The 19,833-nt window shown below is 44.7% G+C and overlaps 2 protein-coding genes across 6 annotated transcripts in view; one reads left to right on the plus strand and one right to left on the minus strand.

Annotated features, from left to right (window-relative positions):
* The window catches only part of caska (calcium/calmodulin-dependent serine protein kinase a), a gene marked incomplete at its 5' end in the record, with an annotated part of 103,402 nt that overhangs the window by 41,446 nt on the left and 42,123 nt on the right, over nucleotides 1–19,833 (plus strand). For all 5 annotated transcript variants that reach the window (XM_079231352.1, XM_079231353.1, XM_079231355.1 and 2 more), the window contains 4 exons: nucleotides 742–854; nucleotides 8,419–8,524; nucleotides 10,152–10,229; nucleotides 10,330–10,402. In XM_079231352.1, coding sequence (XP_079087478.1) covers nucleotides 742–854; nucleotides 8,419–8,524; nucleotides 10,152–10,229; nucleotides 10,330–10,402 — 370 coding nt within the window. The remainder of the gene's footprint in view (nucleotides 1–741; nucleotides 855–8,418; nucleotides 8,525–10,151; nucleotides 10,230–10,329; nucleotides 10,403–19,833) is intronic.
* Nucleotides 17,890–19,277, minus strand: gpr82 (G protein-coupled receptor 82; the record flags this gene model as incomplete). Its single annotated transcript, XM_079230421.1, has 3 exons — nucleotides 17,890–18,114; nucleotides 18,219–18,359; nucleotides 18,450–19,277. The coding sequence occupies 3 exons, from the start codon at nucleotides 19,275–19,277 to the stop codon at nucleotides 17,890–17,892; spliced, it is 1,194 nt and encodes a 397-aa protein (XP_079086547.1).

Genomic DNA, 19,833 nt, shown 5'->3' on the forward strand with positions numbered 1-19,833 from the left:
CCTCGGACCGAACGAGACGACGCACTCTCTCCGCGGGAGGGATGATTCAATTTGTGAACCCGCCGACCTCAGCATTGAGAACCAACGTGCGCTCCTCTGCCGATATTGCGTGTACACACACCACCTGTGTTGCTTAGCCTCTTAGGGTAACATCGGGCATAACTTTGATGCGTGCCTAGCGAGACGAGGAGTTGTCGTACCGGAAGGGGAAGAAGGAAGGGGGGGGAGGGGGTTGCAGACAGCAGAGCGATGACGAGATCAGACGTGATACGGGAGCATTGCTGCCACACTCTCACCCATTGTAGTCCTGATTGTGCGTAGGCCTGTGCTGGCTGGAGCCTTCTTTCTCACTTACAGCTGCTATAATCGTCATATCTTTCTATTAATAATGGATCAAATAACCACGTCCCCGCAGCTCTCGCTCACTGTTATGGCTTCATCGCCGTTTCACTTCACTCCCACCATTCCACCCTCAGCAGGCAGCTGCTTTCAGATGACTCTTAACAGCCATCAGATGATCACAAATGTTTCTCCGGATCTGCTGGATGTGTAATGTAACAGTGTGCTAATAAGTCCACCATGTTGACTGCTTAAGGTGATGTTTTCTGTTCGTTTTTTTACAGCTTCTTTCTGCCAATAAATCAGATATTGCAGGCTTACCGTCCGGGTTGGCAGGAACACGTCTTGACGAGCCGCATGTTAAATGTTTAATTTTGTTCTCTCTCCATCTGTGTTGTGAAGGGGTCCCTTCAGCGTGGTGAGAAGATGCATCAACAGGGAGACGGGGCAGCAGTTCGCTGTCAAGATCGTGGACGTGGCCCAGTTCACCTCCAGTCCCGGACTCAGCACGGAGGGTAAGAGATCGCAAACCTCTCGCTGTAACTCGCCGACATGTGCGTTATTTACTCGCTTTCTCCGGCCTTCTGTTGCACACTTAAAAGGGAATGCAGCGGCGAGGTCAGATGCTTGTCCTTGTTTGTGAGCGTAAGTCCACACTGGCCTACTTCTCATTCACTCGGCTGCTCACAGACACACTCGGGAGTTTCCCAGTTCAATCGAAGTCTTCTTCTGTTGTCTTTGGGCTGTTTTCATTGAAGCAGCTAATTAGGGCGCCACGCCGAGGGCACCTTGAGAGGACTTGTTTAGGAAAGACGGGGACAATCCCACCATTGTTCATATATTAACCCTTTAAACACCCAGGAACCAATTCTGTCTCTAGATTTTTTTTTTTTTTTGGAGTTTGAGTTGTCGTAGGAACCCCCAAATTAATTCCAATACTTGTGTTTATTGTATGTATTTGTTCAGCAAAGACTTGCGGAAAAAAATTCATATCTGCAAAAAAAAATCCCTTTTTAAAAGATATTTTGATCATAACTATGAACATCCAGCATGATATGAGCAAGATTTCACAAAAATGCCTCCTCGAGCGGTCACCGGGTTTTCAAACTGTATTGTGGTGCCCTAACAACAGCCCACATACTAATAACACACCTTTTTGGAAAGAGTAGGGCCTACAGAATCAGAATAAATCATAGTAGAACACAGCATTTGAATGTTTAAAGGAGTTTCAGTCAAAAAACGGTGTCGTTCGGTTCAAAAATGAAGTTTACGTAAGTACTTAAACTTAACGGTTACTTTAATTATGTTTCACAGCAGATGTATTTTCTCACAAGGGCTGCGGTATTGTAGCAATTTAAATGAAGATAAACAACCGGAGATAACATGTTGTTGTTTTTTATCTGATAATAGGCGCAGGGGGATTTTCGCACACTGTTTTTAAAGGGTTTTAAACTATATATATATATATATATATATATATATATATATATAATATATCAAATACTATGATGCTGAAACAGAAGGATGTAACATATGTTATGTATGAATGTTTTAAAAACAAACTTATTCTTCCTCATACTTTAATATGAATTATTCAGACTGTACTGAGCATTTTGCATGCATCAATTATTCAAATATTCACAGACTATTTAGGCAATTAAAAGTCTAATTTAAGGGGGAAAAAGGACTCCACTTCATATTTTTGTTTAACTAAACAGGTGTTGTTGCTAGTTCAGAGCGAGGCAGCTGAGTGTCGTCTAGACCAGTGAGAGGTCTTATCACATATCTGCCACTGGCTGAAGGCCGTGGAGGGAGGGATGGAGAGGAGGAGAGATTGAATTAAAGATATTTCAGATTTCTTTTTCTCCGGGTGAGGAGGCGATTATTATTAGACAGAAGAACGCCGCGGGTCAGCTGTGATGCGGGTTTACCGCTGTCCGTATATATCGAGCAGGTATTTTTAAGAAAGCATTGAATAGACGATCCCTAGCAGTTTAACCTAACCCGACCCTATCTCACTGTGCTGTGTGGAGGGATTTGTTTTTCTTGTTAATATAGAACAGTAGATGCGAGCTCTGCGGTACTGAAACTGCTTCACCAGCACACAAAGGAAGAGAGAGAGGAAGAAAACCTCTTAATCTTTACGAGCGTTAGTCACTATTTACTTTTATCATACTTTATTTTGTTGCTCTTGTCTAATGTGAGATGTTTTTTATTGGGCAAAACAGCTACAAAAGATTTAATAATCTCAATTCCAGCAACATAAAAGCAAATCTGAACAAATGAAGACCTATCATTAAATGAATAAATATACTAAGCCAACATACAGGCCTAAATAAAATATAATACCTGGCTCTGTCTATCGATCTCCTCCTCTGTGTTTCAGGCTGTTAAGCTAAACTAAATGCATGCTTCTTGCAGCCAGAGACTAATGTTGAACTGCCTTTTAAATGTAATCAAACAAACGTCTGTTCCATGGTTTGTTGTTGTAATTATCAGTATTTCTATCTAATTGTCAGTACTTGTATCTGAGTGTGTAGTCAATACTTTTGTCCTGCGGTTAATAGTAAAAGAACATATGCAAACGGTGCTAATGGGAGAATATACATTACTAAATATCTGGTATCAGGACGTCCCTGATACCAGAGCTATTTAGATAATAGACCGGTCTCCACAATCTCTATTATCCGACGCCGACGCTGTACCTCAACACTGCGAACCGATTACACGCGAGTGTAAAATGCACCGCGTTGATCCAGTGATGCGCCCATGCTAAGAGTTCAAGGTAATGAATGTTCCTCAGAGGAGCTTTAGCTGCCACATTACACAGCAGCCTCCTTTACCTCCACTAATTCTCTCTCGCCGACGAAGAGAGCATAATCCAGCATGACAGGGCGTCTCCTTGGTTTACTTAAGCTTCCACGAGGCTGACACAAAGTGCTCATCCATTCACACCATGATCCCCCACAAAGCACCAGTCCTCACACTGTCACAGTGAGACTTCTTTTTTTTATTTTGCGTCTCCAGGAAAATTGCAGGTTTTGTATATGTTTGTGTGTTTTTATGGGGCGAGCGGGAACAAGCGCTCGCCTTCACTACTGGGGCAAAACGGCCGTTAACTTAAACGCATTAATTGTGAATTAGTGTCTTCCAACTTGTGATTTTAGAATCTGAAATCAAAGTGTTTCGTGAGAACGTGTCAAAAACAAATTCGGAGGAAGTCGCACGAATTAATCTACATGTGAAATACTTCAAAGTAAAAGCACAATGAACCTCGAAATTGCATTATTGTAAACTCCTCCACCTCATAATTGCAACTCCCGCCATCTGCAATCTCCAAATTGCTGGTCAGCTCCACACATGCTGGTGTCTTTGTGATAACGGGTTAATTACCGGACATCCATCCTCATTAGAGAGAGAGAGATCTCCTAGTAGTGCTGAAAGGCTGGTTTGACAGATGGACGCAAACTCCTAAATGAAAGTTTTTCATTGTAACCGTGCACCTCCGTAACATTTCTCTTCGTTGCCAGCATGTGTGTGTGTGTGTGTGTGTGTGTGTGTGTGTGTGTGGACACATATGTAGTAACATGGTCAGCACACTCCCCAGTCATTTATACCCAATCACAGCTTCTCCTCTGCAGCGCTCAGGAATCCATCAAACTACACGCCGTCCCCCCCGACGTCGGGCGGCTGTTCTCATAGTTGATTTGTTTTTATGCCCCCCTCCCCTCCTCCTCCTCCTCCTCCTCCTCCTTGTTGCCTTTTCAGAAAGCAGAGCAGTTTCACTTGAGCGGGCAGCTGAAACACCGCACCGCAGTAATCAAGCAGGCGCAGACACACAAACACACAGACACCCGGCACTGAGCTCAGACCAGGGGAAGTGGGTCAAATGGTTCGTGTCTTGGCAATGGATTGACCAGCAGAGGCCTCACACACACACACACACACACATGCACACATGCACACGCACAGAGACAGACACAGCACCAGCTTGTTTCTCTTCGGCCTGTCCGGAGGTCTGTCTGACGAATAGGTCAGCCCTCTTAAGGGATGAGAGAATAAAAGGCAGCCAGAGAATGAGCAAAATTCATCATGTGCCATCACCTACTCTCTTCCCTCCGCTGCTGTTGTTCTCCCGCCTCCCCGATTCCTTCTCTCTCTACATTTTCTTCTGTGTTTCTACTTCCTCTCAAATCCCCGTCCCTCCGTCATCGTTCCTGCCTGTACAGCCCTGTGTGGTGTTGCCGTGACAGCAAGGCCTCCTTCCTCTGCAGGCTTTGACTCCCAGCAGGAGGAACATGGATCACTGTAGAGATCACATCTGTTTATCACCTCCCTTCCTCTATCTCCTTCTTTTCCCTTTTCTCCCTCTCTCTTTTGCAATATTTCTCTCCAGCACTAACTCTAGCTCTAAATACCCAATAATAATAATAATCTTTTCCTAAAACGCCCAGTTGCTCTGCATGAACGTACTCACAGCTGTGGCGAGCGCCGCCCATAAAGCGTGAAGGGATAAATAAACATGTATGCACGGTATACAGGAATCCTCCGTCGCCATGGATACTGATGGTTTCCACATAACATCCACCAAACAACCAATGGTACAGAATCAACTCTGCACCATTTTTTTTCAAATGATGTATGGAAATGGGTGCAGTAGATGTAAACTAAATTTGTATTTTCTTTCTTTTATTAATACTTAAAACATTTTTTATCATAACCGTTTCTGTTATTTTTTGCCAACAAATATTGAATCACCATTTAGGTGATTTACAAGTATTTGATTCGTATAGTAAGATATGCAATGTTAAGAAAAACAGTAATTGTGGTGTTTGTTGCATCAGTTTCTTCCCAGCAGGGAGTCTGTCTGTGGATAGCAGCGCTTACTGGACTATACTTGTTAATTAATGTCAAATTAAATTGATTGATATTCGTATTTGTTAGTTCATATTGTCTCCAGTCGTGATTACTAGAATAGCAACAGATTTCACTTCATGTTATAATCTTTAAATTGCTATACGGCGTCTCGTTGCAGACACAATTTTATGCAGCCCATCCTGCAGCGTTATCCATCTCTTCCTCCTCCCATTTTTGGGGTTATTAATTCCCTGTTGCTCCCTTTTCAAATCAATGAAAAGTAGCTTCCCTGCTGCAGTTTTCCCCCCTCGCTCATTAAAGCCTGTCTGCTTCCCATTTGATAAAAGTATCTTTGGTAATCTCCAGCAGCTCTCGCGGTGATGGGCGTAAACAGCGAGCTCACTGGATGACATTAAATGCGGCACGCCGCGGTGCCCTTAAGGTAGCCACTTATCCGGTGTTAGCGGCATTAGCATCACGTTAGAGCTAGCCCACGCCTTGTGCTTGTCCTCGGAGGATTAGCTTAATGTTAGCGCTGAGGCTCGCAGCGGCACAAGTGGCTCATGGTTTTGGACTGGGAGCTTAATTAAATGTCACCGCATACATACAAGAACAATACAGTCGATTCTCATTATAGTTCACATGAATGTGTGTGTGTGTGTGTGTGTGTGTGTGTGTGTGTGTGTGTGTGTGTGTGTGTGTGTGTGTGTGTGTGTGTGTGTGTGAGAGAGAGATTGCGTGCTGCCCTGGCACATCTACTCAGTCCCATCTTTTTCCCCCATTCAGTCCATAAATCACCTCCAGCTGCAGCAGCAGCCGAGGGAATACCTCATCGAGAAGCTTCCATGTTTACTCCTTACCGAGTATGTATATTTTGGCACGGCATGGCTATTTGAGGAGGGACCGATAATAAAAGTTAAAGCACTTAAGTGTGAGCTCGATGCTGCCGTAACGAGATCGAGCTCCGGCGAAAAAAAGTTCTGTTTGTGGTGTTTTATTTCTCTGGTTGCCTTCCACCTTCAAAAGGGTCCCGGAAACAACAGCCGGCTGGAGGGGAAGGAGTAAGGAACTGCTTTGGGGAAAGTATGAATGGACGGATCAAAGGATTGGGAGATTGAATGGAAAGGATGAAAGCAAGATGGATGGGACAGGCTATGTTTAGATGTGCATCGTGGAGGCAAATCCCCCTTTGTTTATCAAATCCAATCTGTAGGATTGACTCTGTGGACTGTTAATGTGAAACCGGTCAGATTTGTGCTCCACATTCTCCATCTGTTGCTATGCGATGAGGTGGGCTTGCACATTACTTAGCGGTGCCTTTCTCGGATTGGAAACGTCCTCTTGCGCTTCACGCCACTAGCATTTTTCAGTGAGGGTTTCTGCAGGTCTTTAAAAGCCTTAAAAAAAAAAAAAAGCAATGAGTTTAGTTTCCTCAAAAGAAGTCTTGGAAAGTATTAAATGTGATTTTTCTTTGAAAGGCCATGAATGCTTTCTGCCATTTTTTTTGTATGTATTATTGTGGGCCTTTAATGGGCAAGCGTCAATGTTAGCAAAAGCATCAAAGGACTTGCATTAATGAATCATTGTTCTTCATCATACTTGGGTGGTTAACATTGCGATGCAGGTGTTAAATAGCATTCTGCGTGGTAATAAAATATAACTGTTCACTGTGGAGAAGCTCTAACTGCCACTTCAGTGTCATTCCCAGTGAGACATGTGAATCTCACATCAGACCATGTGATGGATTCTGTAAATAGGTTACCATTGATTTATTTGGTCTTTTCAGAATTTAAATCACATCTCTTTCAGGCTGCCAGTCAGAATATAGTCATCAGCTGGAGAGAGGCACATGACTGAGACGGGGTTGGATTTAAGCTCTTTAATTAAGGAGAGGCGGCTGATGGAAACGGTGGTGATGGAGGAGGAAGTGGAAAAGAGTAGAAAAGAAAGTGTGTGTGTGTGTGTGTGAGATGCAGTGTACATACAATTCCCATAGATTGAGTGCAGTGCTCCACTATACTGAAGGTTTTCAGTGTTTCCTTTAAAAGCTTTTGTTAACCAGTTCAATAAAACACAAAAATGTTCAATTTACATCAGAAAGACTTTTTTTTTTTTCTTGCTTCCATGCACGTCAGTCTGGTCATCACTCTGGCTTTATTATCAAATGATTTCTAGTTATCCACGTCTCTGTTTTTATCATTCAAAAAGCAAAAGTTTTTTTGGCTAGCTGCGTCGGTCCTCTCTCCCCAAGTGATTCCAGACCGACCGCATTGATCATTTCAGCGTTGCTAACCCCCTCCGTTAACCCTCTTTTTTTTTTTTTTATAGCATCCAATTAAAGTGGTCAACGCTTATTGCCAGGCAACAGTTCGAGGATCTGGGATAATGGGAATAAATACAAACAAACCTCACTTGACCCTAAAGGAGAGCAGAGACGTTTTGTTAATTTGCACAAGAGACAGTCCTGCAGATGAGTCATCGTCATCATCTTCATCATCATCGTCACGGTGTTTCAGGAGTACGACCCCGCCCCACACACACACACACACACACACACACACACACACTTCCGCTGCGCCATGCATTTTCCACTTTCCCCTCCTGTCAACGGTGAGAGGGGAAAGTAACAGGAAGCCCCGAGGCAGGCGGGACCGTCTGAAAAGCACAAGCGCTAAAAATCTGACAAGGTTGGCCCGACTGTGCCAAAGAGATCCCAGACCTACGCCGCAGCTCTTTGGTCGCGTGTCTGGGCACACGAACACTTCTTGGGGCGCCGACTCTCCGTTACTTGATCTATCTCAGCTCGGTCAGAGGATCAGTGGGGCCATACCTTTTTAAAAATGTTGTTATTCTAGCTTAAACTATTGCAACTGAGTTTATTTTCAGGCGCCAATCGCCAAGCCAGACTCCTTGTATGTGCAACCACACTTGTCAATAAAGAGTTTTGTATTCTGAATGCAATAATGTAAGAAAAGCAAAGGAACAAAATGGTTAAAAAATGTGTTTCCGGTTCAGCAAAAATAATAATAAATGTATGATCTTGTATAAATAATGATCCTACATGCATCACACGCATGTTTTGTCCTCGGTAGTAGAATCAAAGAGACTAATGATATGTTCTGTATATGTAATTACAGAGCATATGAATGCATGCTGGTCTTGGTTCCACATATGCTCATATCTCCCTCTCCCTCTTGTATTTTTCTCCCTCTGTGTTTTCAGATCTGAAGCGGGAGGCCAGCATCTGCCACATGCTGAAGCACCCCCACATCGTGGAGCTGCTGGAGACGTACAGCTCGGATGGGATGCTCTACATGGTTTTCGAGTAGTAAGTGATTGAACATACAAGTCGCATCCAAAAAAAAAAAAAAAAAAGATTTCTCTCCGGTGGGAGATGGCAGACGGATGTCACAGTGGGTGGCATCGTGTGCAGAAGAGGTGGTGTTGAGAAGGAGGATAGAGAGGAAGGAGATGGAGGAAAGGATGACGCCGTGGCAGGACGGAGAGAGAGAAGCCCTGCGGTGGTTTTACATAATCAGCACTGATATGAGAAAGCTTGTTAGCTGAGGATGGGGGTTGGGTGCAGTACCATATATATGAAGTGAACGAGATGAGATTAAGATTTCACACTTGCTGCTACCTCTAGCCTCTCTCAGAGCTGCGCCTCACAGGCCCGCGCTGTATCTTCATCTCTCCTCCTCTTCCAGAACTAATTCCTTTATTATTTAATTCTGTTATCTCTGAACAGGCAAGTGCAAGTCGGGTTTTTCGCACTCGGCTGCATCATGCGGCTCGGTGCAGGCGAGAAAACTCAAGGAAATGCATGTGAGCTCCTTTTTTTTTTTTTTTTTTTTGAAGGGGATTTTCACGGTGTCGGGAGCGCACTCGTGCACGAGCCTGTGTTTCATACACACTTGTAGGGACACGTGGGAGTGCAGGTGGTTTTGAGGCGTTCGGCGAGCCCTTTTGAGAGAATAGATATCGCAGTAAACATGGGAGGATGAACGCAGAGAGCTTCGTATGTCTCCCTATCTCCCTCCCCCGCTGGCTAATCAAGCAGCCTAAAATGTGAGAGTGTACACGAGGCGATGGGAGTGGAGGGAGTATGATTTGTGCTGCAGCCAAGTGCCACAAAACCAGCGCTGTTTAATTGGTGCAGAGGCTTAGTGACAATAAAAGAGTAAGGTGCAGTAATTGGGGAAGAAAGGCGAACGGAGCAATTATGAGAGACAGAATCGGCTGTAGCTAAACGACTGGGTCATAATCAATGTGTGTGTGTGTGTGTGTGTGTGTGTGTGTGTGTGTGTGTGTGTGTGTGTGTGTGTGTGTGTGTGCGCACCTGAGGATTGTCATCCAGTGTGTGTGCGTCTTCTGTAAAGAGATGGCTAAACAACCTAAAAGTGAATCCCGAGGCATTGCAAAGAGCCGGCTGCGACCTGCTTCTAACAAGCAGAGAAGCCGTTTAAGCCGCAGCATCTTTACTGTAAATGACTCCGGAGGGATTTTATGGAGGGAAAAGCTTTGAACCTCAGCTTCTGTTGTGGAGCAGGAAGCATGTGCTTCAGCGTCTTCCTTATCCTTTAAAAAAAGAACATGATTGTCCAACAATAGAACAACTTGAAGTTACTTTAACACACGGACACTTGCAGATAACGGGTTTGATTCATTCAGGAAGATGAGACGTTGCTGTATATCATTTTTGTTGTCCATAAATTAAAATTAAAACAAATCCAAGACCAGAGCTGACCCCAAAATATCTCACTTTGGTTCAGAGAGCACCGCCTCGCCATTTGTTCGTTTGTAAAATTGTAATACTTAAAATTGCCCTGTAACAAAATAAGCTCACAAGACATTTTTAAAAACACCCGGAGTTCATTATGCAAAAAAAAAAAGTAATTATGTCCATAGAAAGTCAAAATTCTCTCTCTCTCTCTCTCTCTCTCTCTCTCTCACAGTATGGACGGAGCCGACCTGTGTTTTGAGATTGTGAAGCGGGCAGATGCCGGCTTTGTCTACAGCGAAGCAGTGGCCAGGTGGGGAGTTACGCATTTGCTTTTCATCCTTTTTGAGATGTATTTGTATTCGCGATGTAACAATAACCGTACACTGTTGTTGTTGTTTTCTTTTCTTTAGTCACTACATGAGACAGATCCTCGAGGCGCTACGCTATTGCCACGACAACAATGTCATCCACCGAGATGTCAAGGTATTTCTGACACTTCATTTCCTAGCTTTACCTGGCTGGAGGAGTTGTTGGGGCAATGTTGACAAATGAGGAAAGATGGCGCTTTACAGAGACACGATTAACAGTGTTGTTGATTCACAGCGGCCATAACCGGGCACACGTTGTCCTCCAAATATAAAGAGCTATACGAGCGATATAATAAATAAAGCTGCTGCCTCACCTTCAGTTCTTGTTAGACCTGCAGTTTTTTTTTTTTTTTTTACAGCAACAACAGTCAGAGTTGCAGATGTAAACCTGCTGCTGTTCACCATAGTTTGATATCATGTTGCTGTTAAATCTGTCACACGTACTTCAATTCAAGAAAGATTTATTCCACCTTTTGGGATTTTTTTCCGAGGAGACGTGCGAGAAAAACAAAGTTGAGGGAGATCCTAAATAACATTAACCCTTCAACAGCAACGCAAACACATCGTCTAAGTGTGTTTGAGGAAAAGCAAGTGAAATAATAAATGAATACATGTAATTTACATAATTTTAAACACTTTGGGGTTTACAGCCAAAGCTGAATTGTATTTTAATTGCAGTGTACTGGAGGTTTGCACAACACTATTCTATTTTCTTTTTAATTAAAAGTACTTTTCATATTATTATGTTTGGATGATGGATGATGGAATCTTAAAAGTAAAATCTCAAAAACATATTGTATGGTTTTTAATTCATGCACTCCGGGGGACTGCATGGGAAACTGTTCTGTTACTAATTAAAACCTAAAAAAAAAATCTGCTTTCTGCGGCGCACATGTTAAAGTTGCGGCGGCCATTACTTCCTCTGCTTGTAGGCGGCAACGTCGTTGTCTCTGCATCTGCAGGTGTGCTCTGCTGCAGCTGCTTTGCTCTCCTCTAGGTGGCGCCTGTCGTCACACGTAGAACTGATCTGACAGTCTGCTAATGTACTACTGGTTGATTTGATAAAGGGACAGTGCACATTAGCGTTAGCTAGAGTTAGCCAAGAGGCTATTTTTCATCCGTAATCCCGAGAGACAGATGTTACAAAACAAACCTAAGATAACAGAAATAAGATTAAATATAAAAGGTTATACAATATTGACTCTTTACAGTGCGTGCACAAACAATGAATATAGTGAGAATATTAATACACGGAATATGCTGCCTCCCAAAACCTCAATAAGTGAACCTGTGAGCTTAGGAGTCCTAATCAAGTTATTGTATCTGTGCGCCGCGTATTATCCAGAAACGACTAAACTCCTATTAGCGTGCATAGTTGGATTTGAGTCATATTTTGCCATATTTTTGCCATATCAGCTCACTCAAAGTGACCCTGGTGTTAGTGAATATTACATTCTCTTAACTCAGGTGTCTTTCAGACGACTAATTACTGCTCTGAATGAAGCCACGTCTGCCGCCCGCAGTGACGCTGACAGCTAGCCGATATTTTCCGCTGCTGGAAATCAGGTGTGAGATTTCTTCATATTTCCGCTGTGGAAATGAATATGTGGCTTCTCCCCACACGCTTGCACCCGTGTAGAAAAGGTTAATGCATTCTCTTGCGTCGGCGTGTCTGTATTCGCGATCTCTCGTGTTTGTGTGTGTGTGTGCTGCCGGCTGCAGGTAGCGTTGTAACAAACTCTTATCGATGAGAAGAGGAAAAGGTCCCAGGAAACAGAATAAAACGAGGCTTTGCATTCAGAGCGCCGTCCCTCGTCTCCTCCGTCTCTCTCGCGTTCACATACAAGCGCCGCGAAACACAATTCCCTCGGCGGCCTCCCCAGTTGTGGGTTCAGACGTGTGGTATTCACAGATCTCAATTGCAGCACTTCATTTTATGTGTGTTTTTATTGCCTTTTTCCAAGAGACCCATTACGCGCATTCTATGATCAGTCAGCTCGCGGGTTGCTGCCTCCTGCCTCTCGGCATCGTGCTCGGGGTGTTTAGTTCATCGTTACCCCTATCTCCCCGTCTTCAGTCGGCTGCTCTCCCGCACCGAATCCCCCGCTGAATAACTGGCTCAGGCTCGTTGTCTGTGTGTGAGCGATCGCCAGCCGGTAAGTTCAGCGGGACGGGCGATGACACGGCCGGTTTACAGCTCCAGCCGAGTGCGTTTCAGTGCATTTCCTGATTATTACAGGGATACCGCTTTTGCTTTCAGTTCCACGCGGCTCCTCTTTCCTCGAGTTCCAACACTTATTTGGCATCAGGTGTAACTCCAATATACCTTTCTATGTCACAGAGGTATCAGAAATAGACATGCGTCGAACAATTGCCGCATGATGGTTTTACGTCACACGGGGAAGACATCAAGCTTTGTAACACCTTAAGATAGAGACAGATAGATAGATGTGTAAGTTATTCATCCCTAAGGGGAAATTAGTTTGTCACAGTGGCAAGCATGGTTACATGGAACAAATATCGGAATGAAAATACTCAATAAATACAAAATAAGCTCCGGAGGAACAATCTTTGAAGTATTTGATACACATTTCTGTTTAATTGTGAGCATACAATTTGAATAAAACTGTTCCATGAAGGAAAAGATGCAAACATGTTTGTGTATTGCTGTATTATTGCTCTTTATAAGAATCAGAGGAAAATTGGTTGGCGTCGGGTCTCTGAATCGGCCGATAAAATTATAATGTATGCATTTTTGATTCAAATCACAAAAGCAGAGGCATTTGTCTTTGACACACAAAAAAAGAGGGAAGAAGACGTCGGTAATATTGACAATCGGAGGGGAAAAAGAAAGAAACCCATAGAACTGACATGGTAAATTGCCACATAATGAGTACAGCGTCTTAAAAGGGGAAAAATATAAATCAATTTCTCCTGGAACCAAAGTCATTGCAGTATCTTTCCTACATCTGGATACATCTCAAAGTCCTCATAACTGAAAGCGAAGGCCCCAAAGCCTTACTCTCCTGTGTGTGTGTGTGTGTGTGTGTGTGTGTGTGTGTGTGTGTGTGTGTGTGTGTGCGTGTCGTACTGTTAACATGAGGCCCATTAGAGAACACTCTTCTCACAGGACACTGACTCAGAATGAAAAATCCAACTTCCTCCTAGTACATTTCTTACTTCTTCCATTTCCCCAGAGGTATCAGAAGCATTTCTAGCCACACATCCACTCCACATATCGCTCACATCTCAGCTGGTTGTGATGGTTTACAACTTGATTCCCAGTTCTCTGGAGTTTCAGGTGCATTATACCAACCAGAAGACACATTAGTATAACCAGTTAGAAGTACATAGTAATACTTTGACAAGTATTTTGCCCTGTTACTGGCTTTCTGGGCTGGTTTTTCTATATGGTGAAAATAATAAAAAATGAAAATTCTATCATCAGGCAATTGTTGAGTCAGTTGGATGACATAAGTTGAGTCAGTAACTATCATGTAAATCCTCTTTTTTCTGTCATGTGCTTTTAGCGACTCAGTTGTGAGGATTTGCTGCTTTTCTTCATCTTGTGTGTTAATAATGTGCGACTTTTTTCTTGTATTAAGAACGTTTCAATAATGCAGGTTATTGTTTTGTTCTTTTTACTTAAAGCCACAATGACTAACTTTAATTTTGTGTTGATTTTGGCGGCACCCTGTGGGCAATAGCGGTAGTATTTCCACATAAACCTCATTTCACTGCAGCAGGGATCAGACAGTCTGCTTCGCTCAGTCCTGGTTCTGAGCTGAAGGAAAGTCTACGTGATTTTTCCCTAATTTCTCACAGAGTCCGACCCGCTGGCACAGATGACGAGCATTGAGAATAACTATATAGAAAAAGCCAATTTTCCAGATGACCTCCTTTACTTATGTAGGTCAAGACGTACACGTTTTAAATTGATTCTGTTTCATAACCAGTTGAACATTTCTCTGTCACTTTTAAGTTTTAAACATTATTAGTAATAATATCTCTAAACCTGCTGATTTTTGCTTTGTTTGTCTGAAAACATAAAGCCGGACCCTATTTTTCGTGGGTTATCTCAAGAGGGAGTGAATTGGAAATCTGCTTGTCGGCTGGAATTGCGTTAGCTAGCTAGTTTCGGGTAATGTTCAGTGCAGCGTTGACATTGGTTCACTTCTGTTATCACTATTTAGCAGTGACTGTGTGAGAGCTCCTATCTCTGGTTTATCAGATGTACCGTCTGAGATTCATGCCCTTTACAAAGGGGCACACCGGGGGGGGGGGACAAAGCGGGACACGCACACGCATGCAGTGCATTAACAACCAGAAGGACACTTGAAGAACGCAGACTCCCGCCGAGGCCGTGTGCTTCGGCCCCCGTGATCCGGTTTCCCTCCAAAATGTTGCAGGTTTCTTCCTTTCCCCGCGTGACACCCTTTCCACCATGTTTCATGAAAACCGGGCCGGCATGACCTCCACTTCGGCGGCGGCGGCGCTGTCATTCCACGCATGAAAGTCACTGAATTCATTTAAGTCCCGGTCATAAATCATGACGTCTCGGTGTTTATCTTCCTCCGCGGCAGCAGACACTTCCAGCGGCGACGCTCTCGTTTTTTTTTTTTTGTGTGTGTCTATTTCTGTGCGTTTTGCCTTTGGCCCTCTCGGCGCCGCAGACAGGGGGCTCATGCAAATGCTGACGGAATTACTCGTTTTGTTTTATTTTTCAATGCTCGAGGTTTGAGAGCCGGCGCCGGTGAACCGCTCCTCTCCGCCCGCTCACACATCCAGCGTTTTTGCGCCGGGCGTTTTTTGAAGTCGCAGCGTTTTGATCTGCGAAAGCTGCCGGATCCCGACGTTGTGTTGAGGAATCCGTAAACGCGGCAGAACTTTTTGATGTAAACATAAATGAATGGAGAGCCACAGCGACGCAGAGCCACACCGTAACGTACAACAATAGTGTTTATTTTTGTCCCTCCAGGTATACCAACCAAGGTGAAAGGATGCTTCACAAGAAGCAGCAGGCGTTTTTTTCCTTTCTGTGAATTTTATAGTTTGCCTTCCTGCAGCATTTCTGCTCGTCGTGTTGGAGAGAGCTCGTCTGTATGCGGCGGTTCAGGCCTATGCTCACTTAACGGCCGGCCTTGAGTCTTGTGGAATGAATGCACTCTTGAAGCTTCGTTTAAGGCCGCTTTCCTGTAATTATCTGTCAACTCTGATCTCATATACATCAACTTCTCCATTGCCTTTGTACAAGCCCTGTAAAGAACAAGAGTCAAGTGTTTCATGCATGATGAAGAAACGAAGGTTTGGTCTGGCTTCAAAATATATTTACTATAATCTAATCTTTCGATCATCAATAGGCTCGATAATTCATGGTCAGTACGAGAAGAGACTAATTTCCCCTCTGAATACTTGAATGTCAGCTGTTTTTGCAAAGTAAAATGGCCCTCTGGTCAACTCGGACTTCTCCGTGAGACACTCAGAGGACTGCTAGCTGCCTTGTTAGTGCTGTTTGTGTGATGTGTAGCTGCATGGAAGAGCTAATAGCTTATTTAATGGCATTCAAAGGGCCTTAAGGTGTCGACCATTAAATTATGACATTGGTTTTCACGGTCGCACACACACACACACACACACACAGATACAATTGCTGGCAAATATGCATGAATAAATGCAAAAATATCTGCATTTATTCACGTGCTGCTGGTTTGAAATGTGTCTCAGATGTCCGGGTTTGATGGCAAAATTACACCTTTGTGTACCGCCGCGCTCGTCACATTCGGGGCAGATTTTGTTGTTGTAATTAATGTAATTGTCGCCGTTCCCAGAGTTTGTTGTCTACCTGTCGAAGAGACAAAGAGACGGCGGACGCAGCTCGTCGTCTCCGACCTCATAGTGTGCTTTTGTCCCCGGAGATTTCCAAAGCCACATATCTCTTTTTAACACACTATGTGATATCTGTCCTGTGATATTAATATATTATATATGCAGTGCATGGACAAAACATAGGCAGCCCCGCCCTAAATCATACGCTGCTTTATTGTCCATTTTACGCCATTATTTACGGAAGGAACGTCATGTAAACTCATGTTTACTGAGGGAATAAATCAAGAGAGAAGTAGAGTCATTGTCTACAGACTTCTATACAACCAGAGGAGCCCCCTGGTGGTTATTAGAGAGAATGCAGGTTTAAAGCACTTCCGCATCAGCTTCACTCTTCAGACCCGGAGGTCGGCCCTGGTGTGGGAAATCCTTCTCCGCTCTAACGCGAGGTGCGTCTCCACACGACAGCATAAAGATGGGATCTGAGGAACTTTTCATTGATAGGCCGGTGACTTTTAAAAGTGCTGTTTGCAGCCTCACTCCTCCCGTGAGTGCCGGTAGCGATGATCTCTCATGTCTGAGAGCGTTTTGCCTGAACACACAAAAACAATAATCAGCCATTGTGTGTGCGCCTCTTTGACAACAGCGGACAACCACTGGAACTAATGCCCTCTCCGGGGAGACGCCTGCTTTTCTCACAACAACAAATGCATGCATGAATGCACACAGACACACACACACACACACACACACATATATATATATATGCATGTAACTGTTTGGCTTCATTACAAATACCTGCAACCCGCATCAAAGGCACGGTGTGTTTGGTGCTTGTATGTATGTATATGTTCATATATCTATATTATGTATATAATAGATATAGTTTCCAGATCTGTAATACAATAAATAACATTTCTGATTTATTTCTTGAACTAATATTAGTAGCACAATGTGTTGTTTGCTACGTTGACCTAGATGCTTCAATATGCAAAAAAAAGGTGTCGGTACTCTTTCTTTTTCCTTCTTTTCTTTTTTCTATTAAGCCCGAGTCTGTGTCCCCCTCCTTCTGACACAAACATGAGACTTTTTGTCAGATAGTATCCCTCCAGCTACAGTACATTACAAGCGGTAGAGGCTCACACTGTGGCTCGTAGCTCAGCACATCACTCATTATTATTCTCTCCTCTTCCTGCCATCTCCCTCTCTACGTGTGAATTCTCCTGGCTCCATTTCTTTTATGCGTGCTGTGTGTTTTTCCTCTGGCCTGTGTCTGTACGTACGTATGCATGCATGCATGTGTGTGTGTGTGTGTGTGTGTGTGTGTGTGTGTCTGTTTCTCTCCGCTGTCTGCTTCAGTCTGCAAAGTCCAGGCCCCTCGGGCGACACGCATCTGCAAAGGGCCACACTTCACAGAACATTGTCTTCTTGAAAAAGTCTCCCGATACAGTCTCCAACACCTTCTCCACAAACACCAGCGCACATTCTGTAATCCCTTCCTCAATAATTTAGACACAATTACGGAACAAGCTTGAGCACACATGGATATCAAATATTTAAAGCCTGTTGTTGCACATGGCGGCTGCTCGACAAACATTTCCTTTGTGCATTTGAAAGTCACACGTTTTTCAACACTTTATTTTTATTTTTGGTTCCGTGAAAGAAGAAGTGACATGGCTAGATAAGGCCTTGCGGTTTTAATTTATTTATATATTAACCTCTTGTCCACCGGGGCGCCGTCACATTATTCGTTTTTAAACCTCAGGCTTCATTTGCCGGCTACAAAACACTTCCTTGAGTTAAATCCACGGTTCCATCCTCCAAGTGTCCGGTCCTCTGATTGTCACTTCCCATGACCGAACACATCTCTCTGCCTCCGGGGCGGCTGTGGTTGCACCTTAAAAGTCTGAGGGTTTGACGACGGAAGGTCTGGTCTAACAGGTAGTACATCAAAGGGTCCGATGCTCCTCTCAGTGCAACCAGAAGCAGAAGGCAGTTCTTGAGCTGGAGGAAGAGGAGAGAGAAACTCGTCATCGCACTGTATACCCGATATCTCCGTGAGGTGGTAAAGAATAGCATTGATTTGCATCCAGGTGACATTTAGGCACCTCCACGACGGAGGCGAGTGGATGACAGTGGCTGCAGATGTCGGGGCCAGGCGAATACATCAGTTGATGGTGCTCGATTGCCAAAGAAATGAAGACGGGTTTGAAGATGTGGTACGGCAGCAGGCAAACTGAAAGAACAACCTGAGAGGAGTTGGTTAGAAAAAGAGATTCAGGTAAAATATGGATGACATTGGTTTTCTGATGTAGATTCATGTTACAGCTCATAGCCACCTGGATGACCACGATGTTGCGGAGCACCCTACCCAGCAGGCTCTGGGAGGTCGTGACTCTTGTGCAGCGCCGCGAGCGTCTGATGTGCCTCAACACCGTCATGTTGGACAGCAGCACCAGCAGGTAAAACACGAAGAACAGGGCGACGGCGATCACGGCGAGCGCCGCAGACAGACCGCCCCCGATCTCCACCGCCGGGTTGTAGCACACCTCCACGCACCCATCCGCCGCAGCCGCTTCGCCGCTCGCCTTGGCTTCGTTCACAGAGTAGTAAACCGTCACCGGCACCGTGCACCCGACCGCCGCCGCCCACACGCCGGCACACACCCGGCTGGCGAAGGAGGCCCGCGTGAGCCGGGCGAAGAAGCCGCGCGGCAGCAGCGCTACGCAGCCGCTCGGCCTGGAGGCGTGGGTGTGCTGGATGAGGGCGGCGAAGCGGCTGAAGGCCACCAAGGTGAGGATCGTCATGCTGATGTTCACGTTGATGTGGAACACCGGGGTGATGCCGTGCAGAACCAGCTGGCACAGGAAGCCGCTCCGGGTCCAGGCGGCGCCCCAGGCGAAGTAGGCCGCGAGGAAGGGCGCGGTCAGGGCCAGCGTCAGATTGGAAACGCTCAGGTGGGACAGGTACACGTGGACGGGGGAGACGGCGGTGATGCGCCGCAGGAACACCCACAGAGACAGCACGTTGCCCGGCAGAGCGGCGAGGAAGAGGAGCGTGTAGGCGGCGGGGAGGAAGAAGAGCGTGGCGGCGGTGGGGCAGAGGGAGAGGACAGAGGAGGAGAGGGAAGCGTTGCCCGGGGGGAAAGTGTGCGGCGTGTACTCCATTTTGATCTGTAGGAAGATGGTGGCTAAGAGACGACAGAGAAACACACAGAAACGTTCCATCAGCAAGTTCAAAAAGTCGTTTTACTCCTCTAGGTGTGACGTGATCGTGATAGATGGAGAGAATGAGTGGTACTTCAGCGTGTGTGTGTGTGTGTGTGTGTGTGTGTGTGTATAACCACCGAAAAATGAGCAGAAATAAGATAACCTTATTTAAGCGTTTTAGAATTCATTCTTCATGTATTCTCTGCTTCAATTTTATGATGTTCTAAATATGGTCGAGCAGATTGACACTAATTATTAGTCAATCCTCTGCTCGCACACCTCGTGTGTGTGTGTGTGTGTGTGTGTGTGTGTGTGTGTGTGTGTGTGTGTGTGTGTGTGTTTACGAGAAGAAAAAGTACAAAGCACTTTCGGCAAAAGTGAGAAATTACTGTAATCTCATGCAATATTTTCATTAGTTTCATTTAACTATTTTAATTTTTCCATTTTCTATGGTATTACAAGTGATTGACATTCAGCGAATGAGAGTACGTATCCACAAGAGCCTCCAGATCAT

This window comes from Taurulus bubalis (genome assembly GCF_910589615.1).
Source record: "Taurulus bubalis genome assembly, chromosome: 15".
Taxonomy (NCBI): Eukaryota; Metazoa; Chordata; class Actinopteri; order Perciformes; family Cottidae; genus Taurulus; species Taurulus bubalis.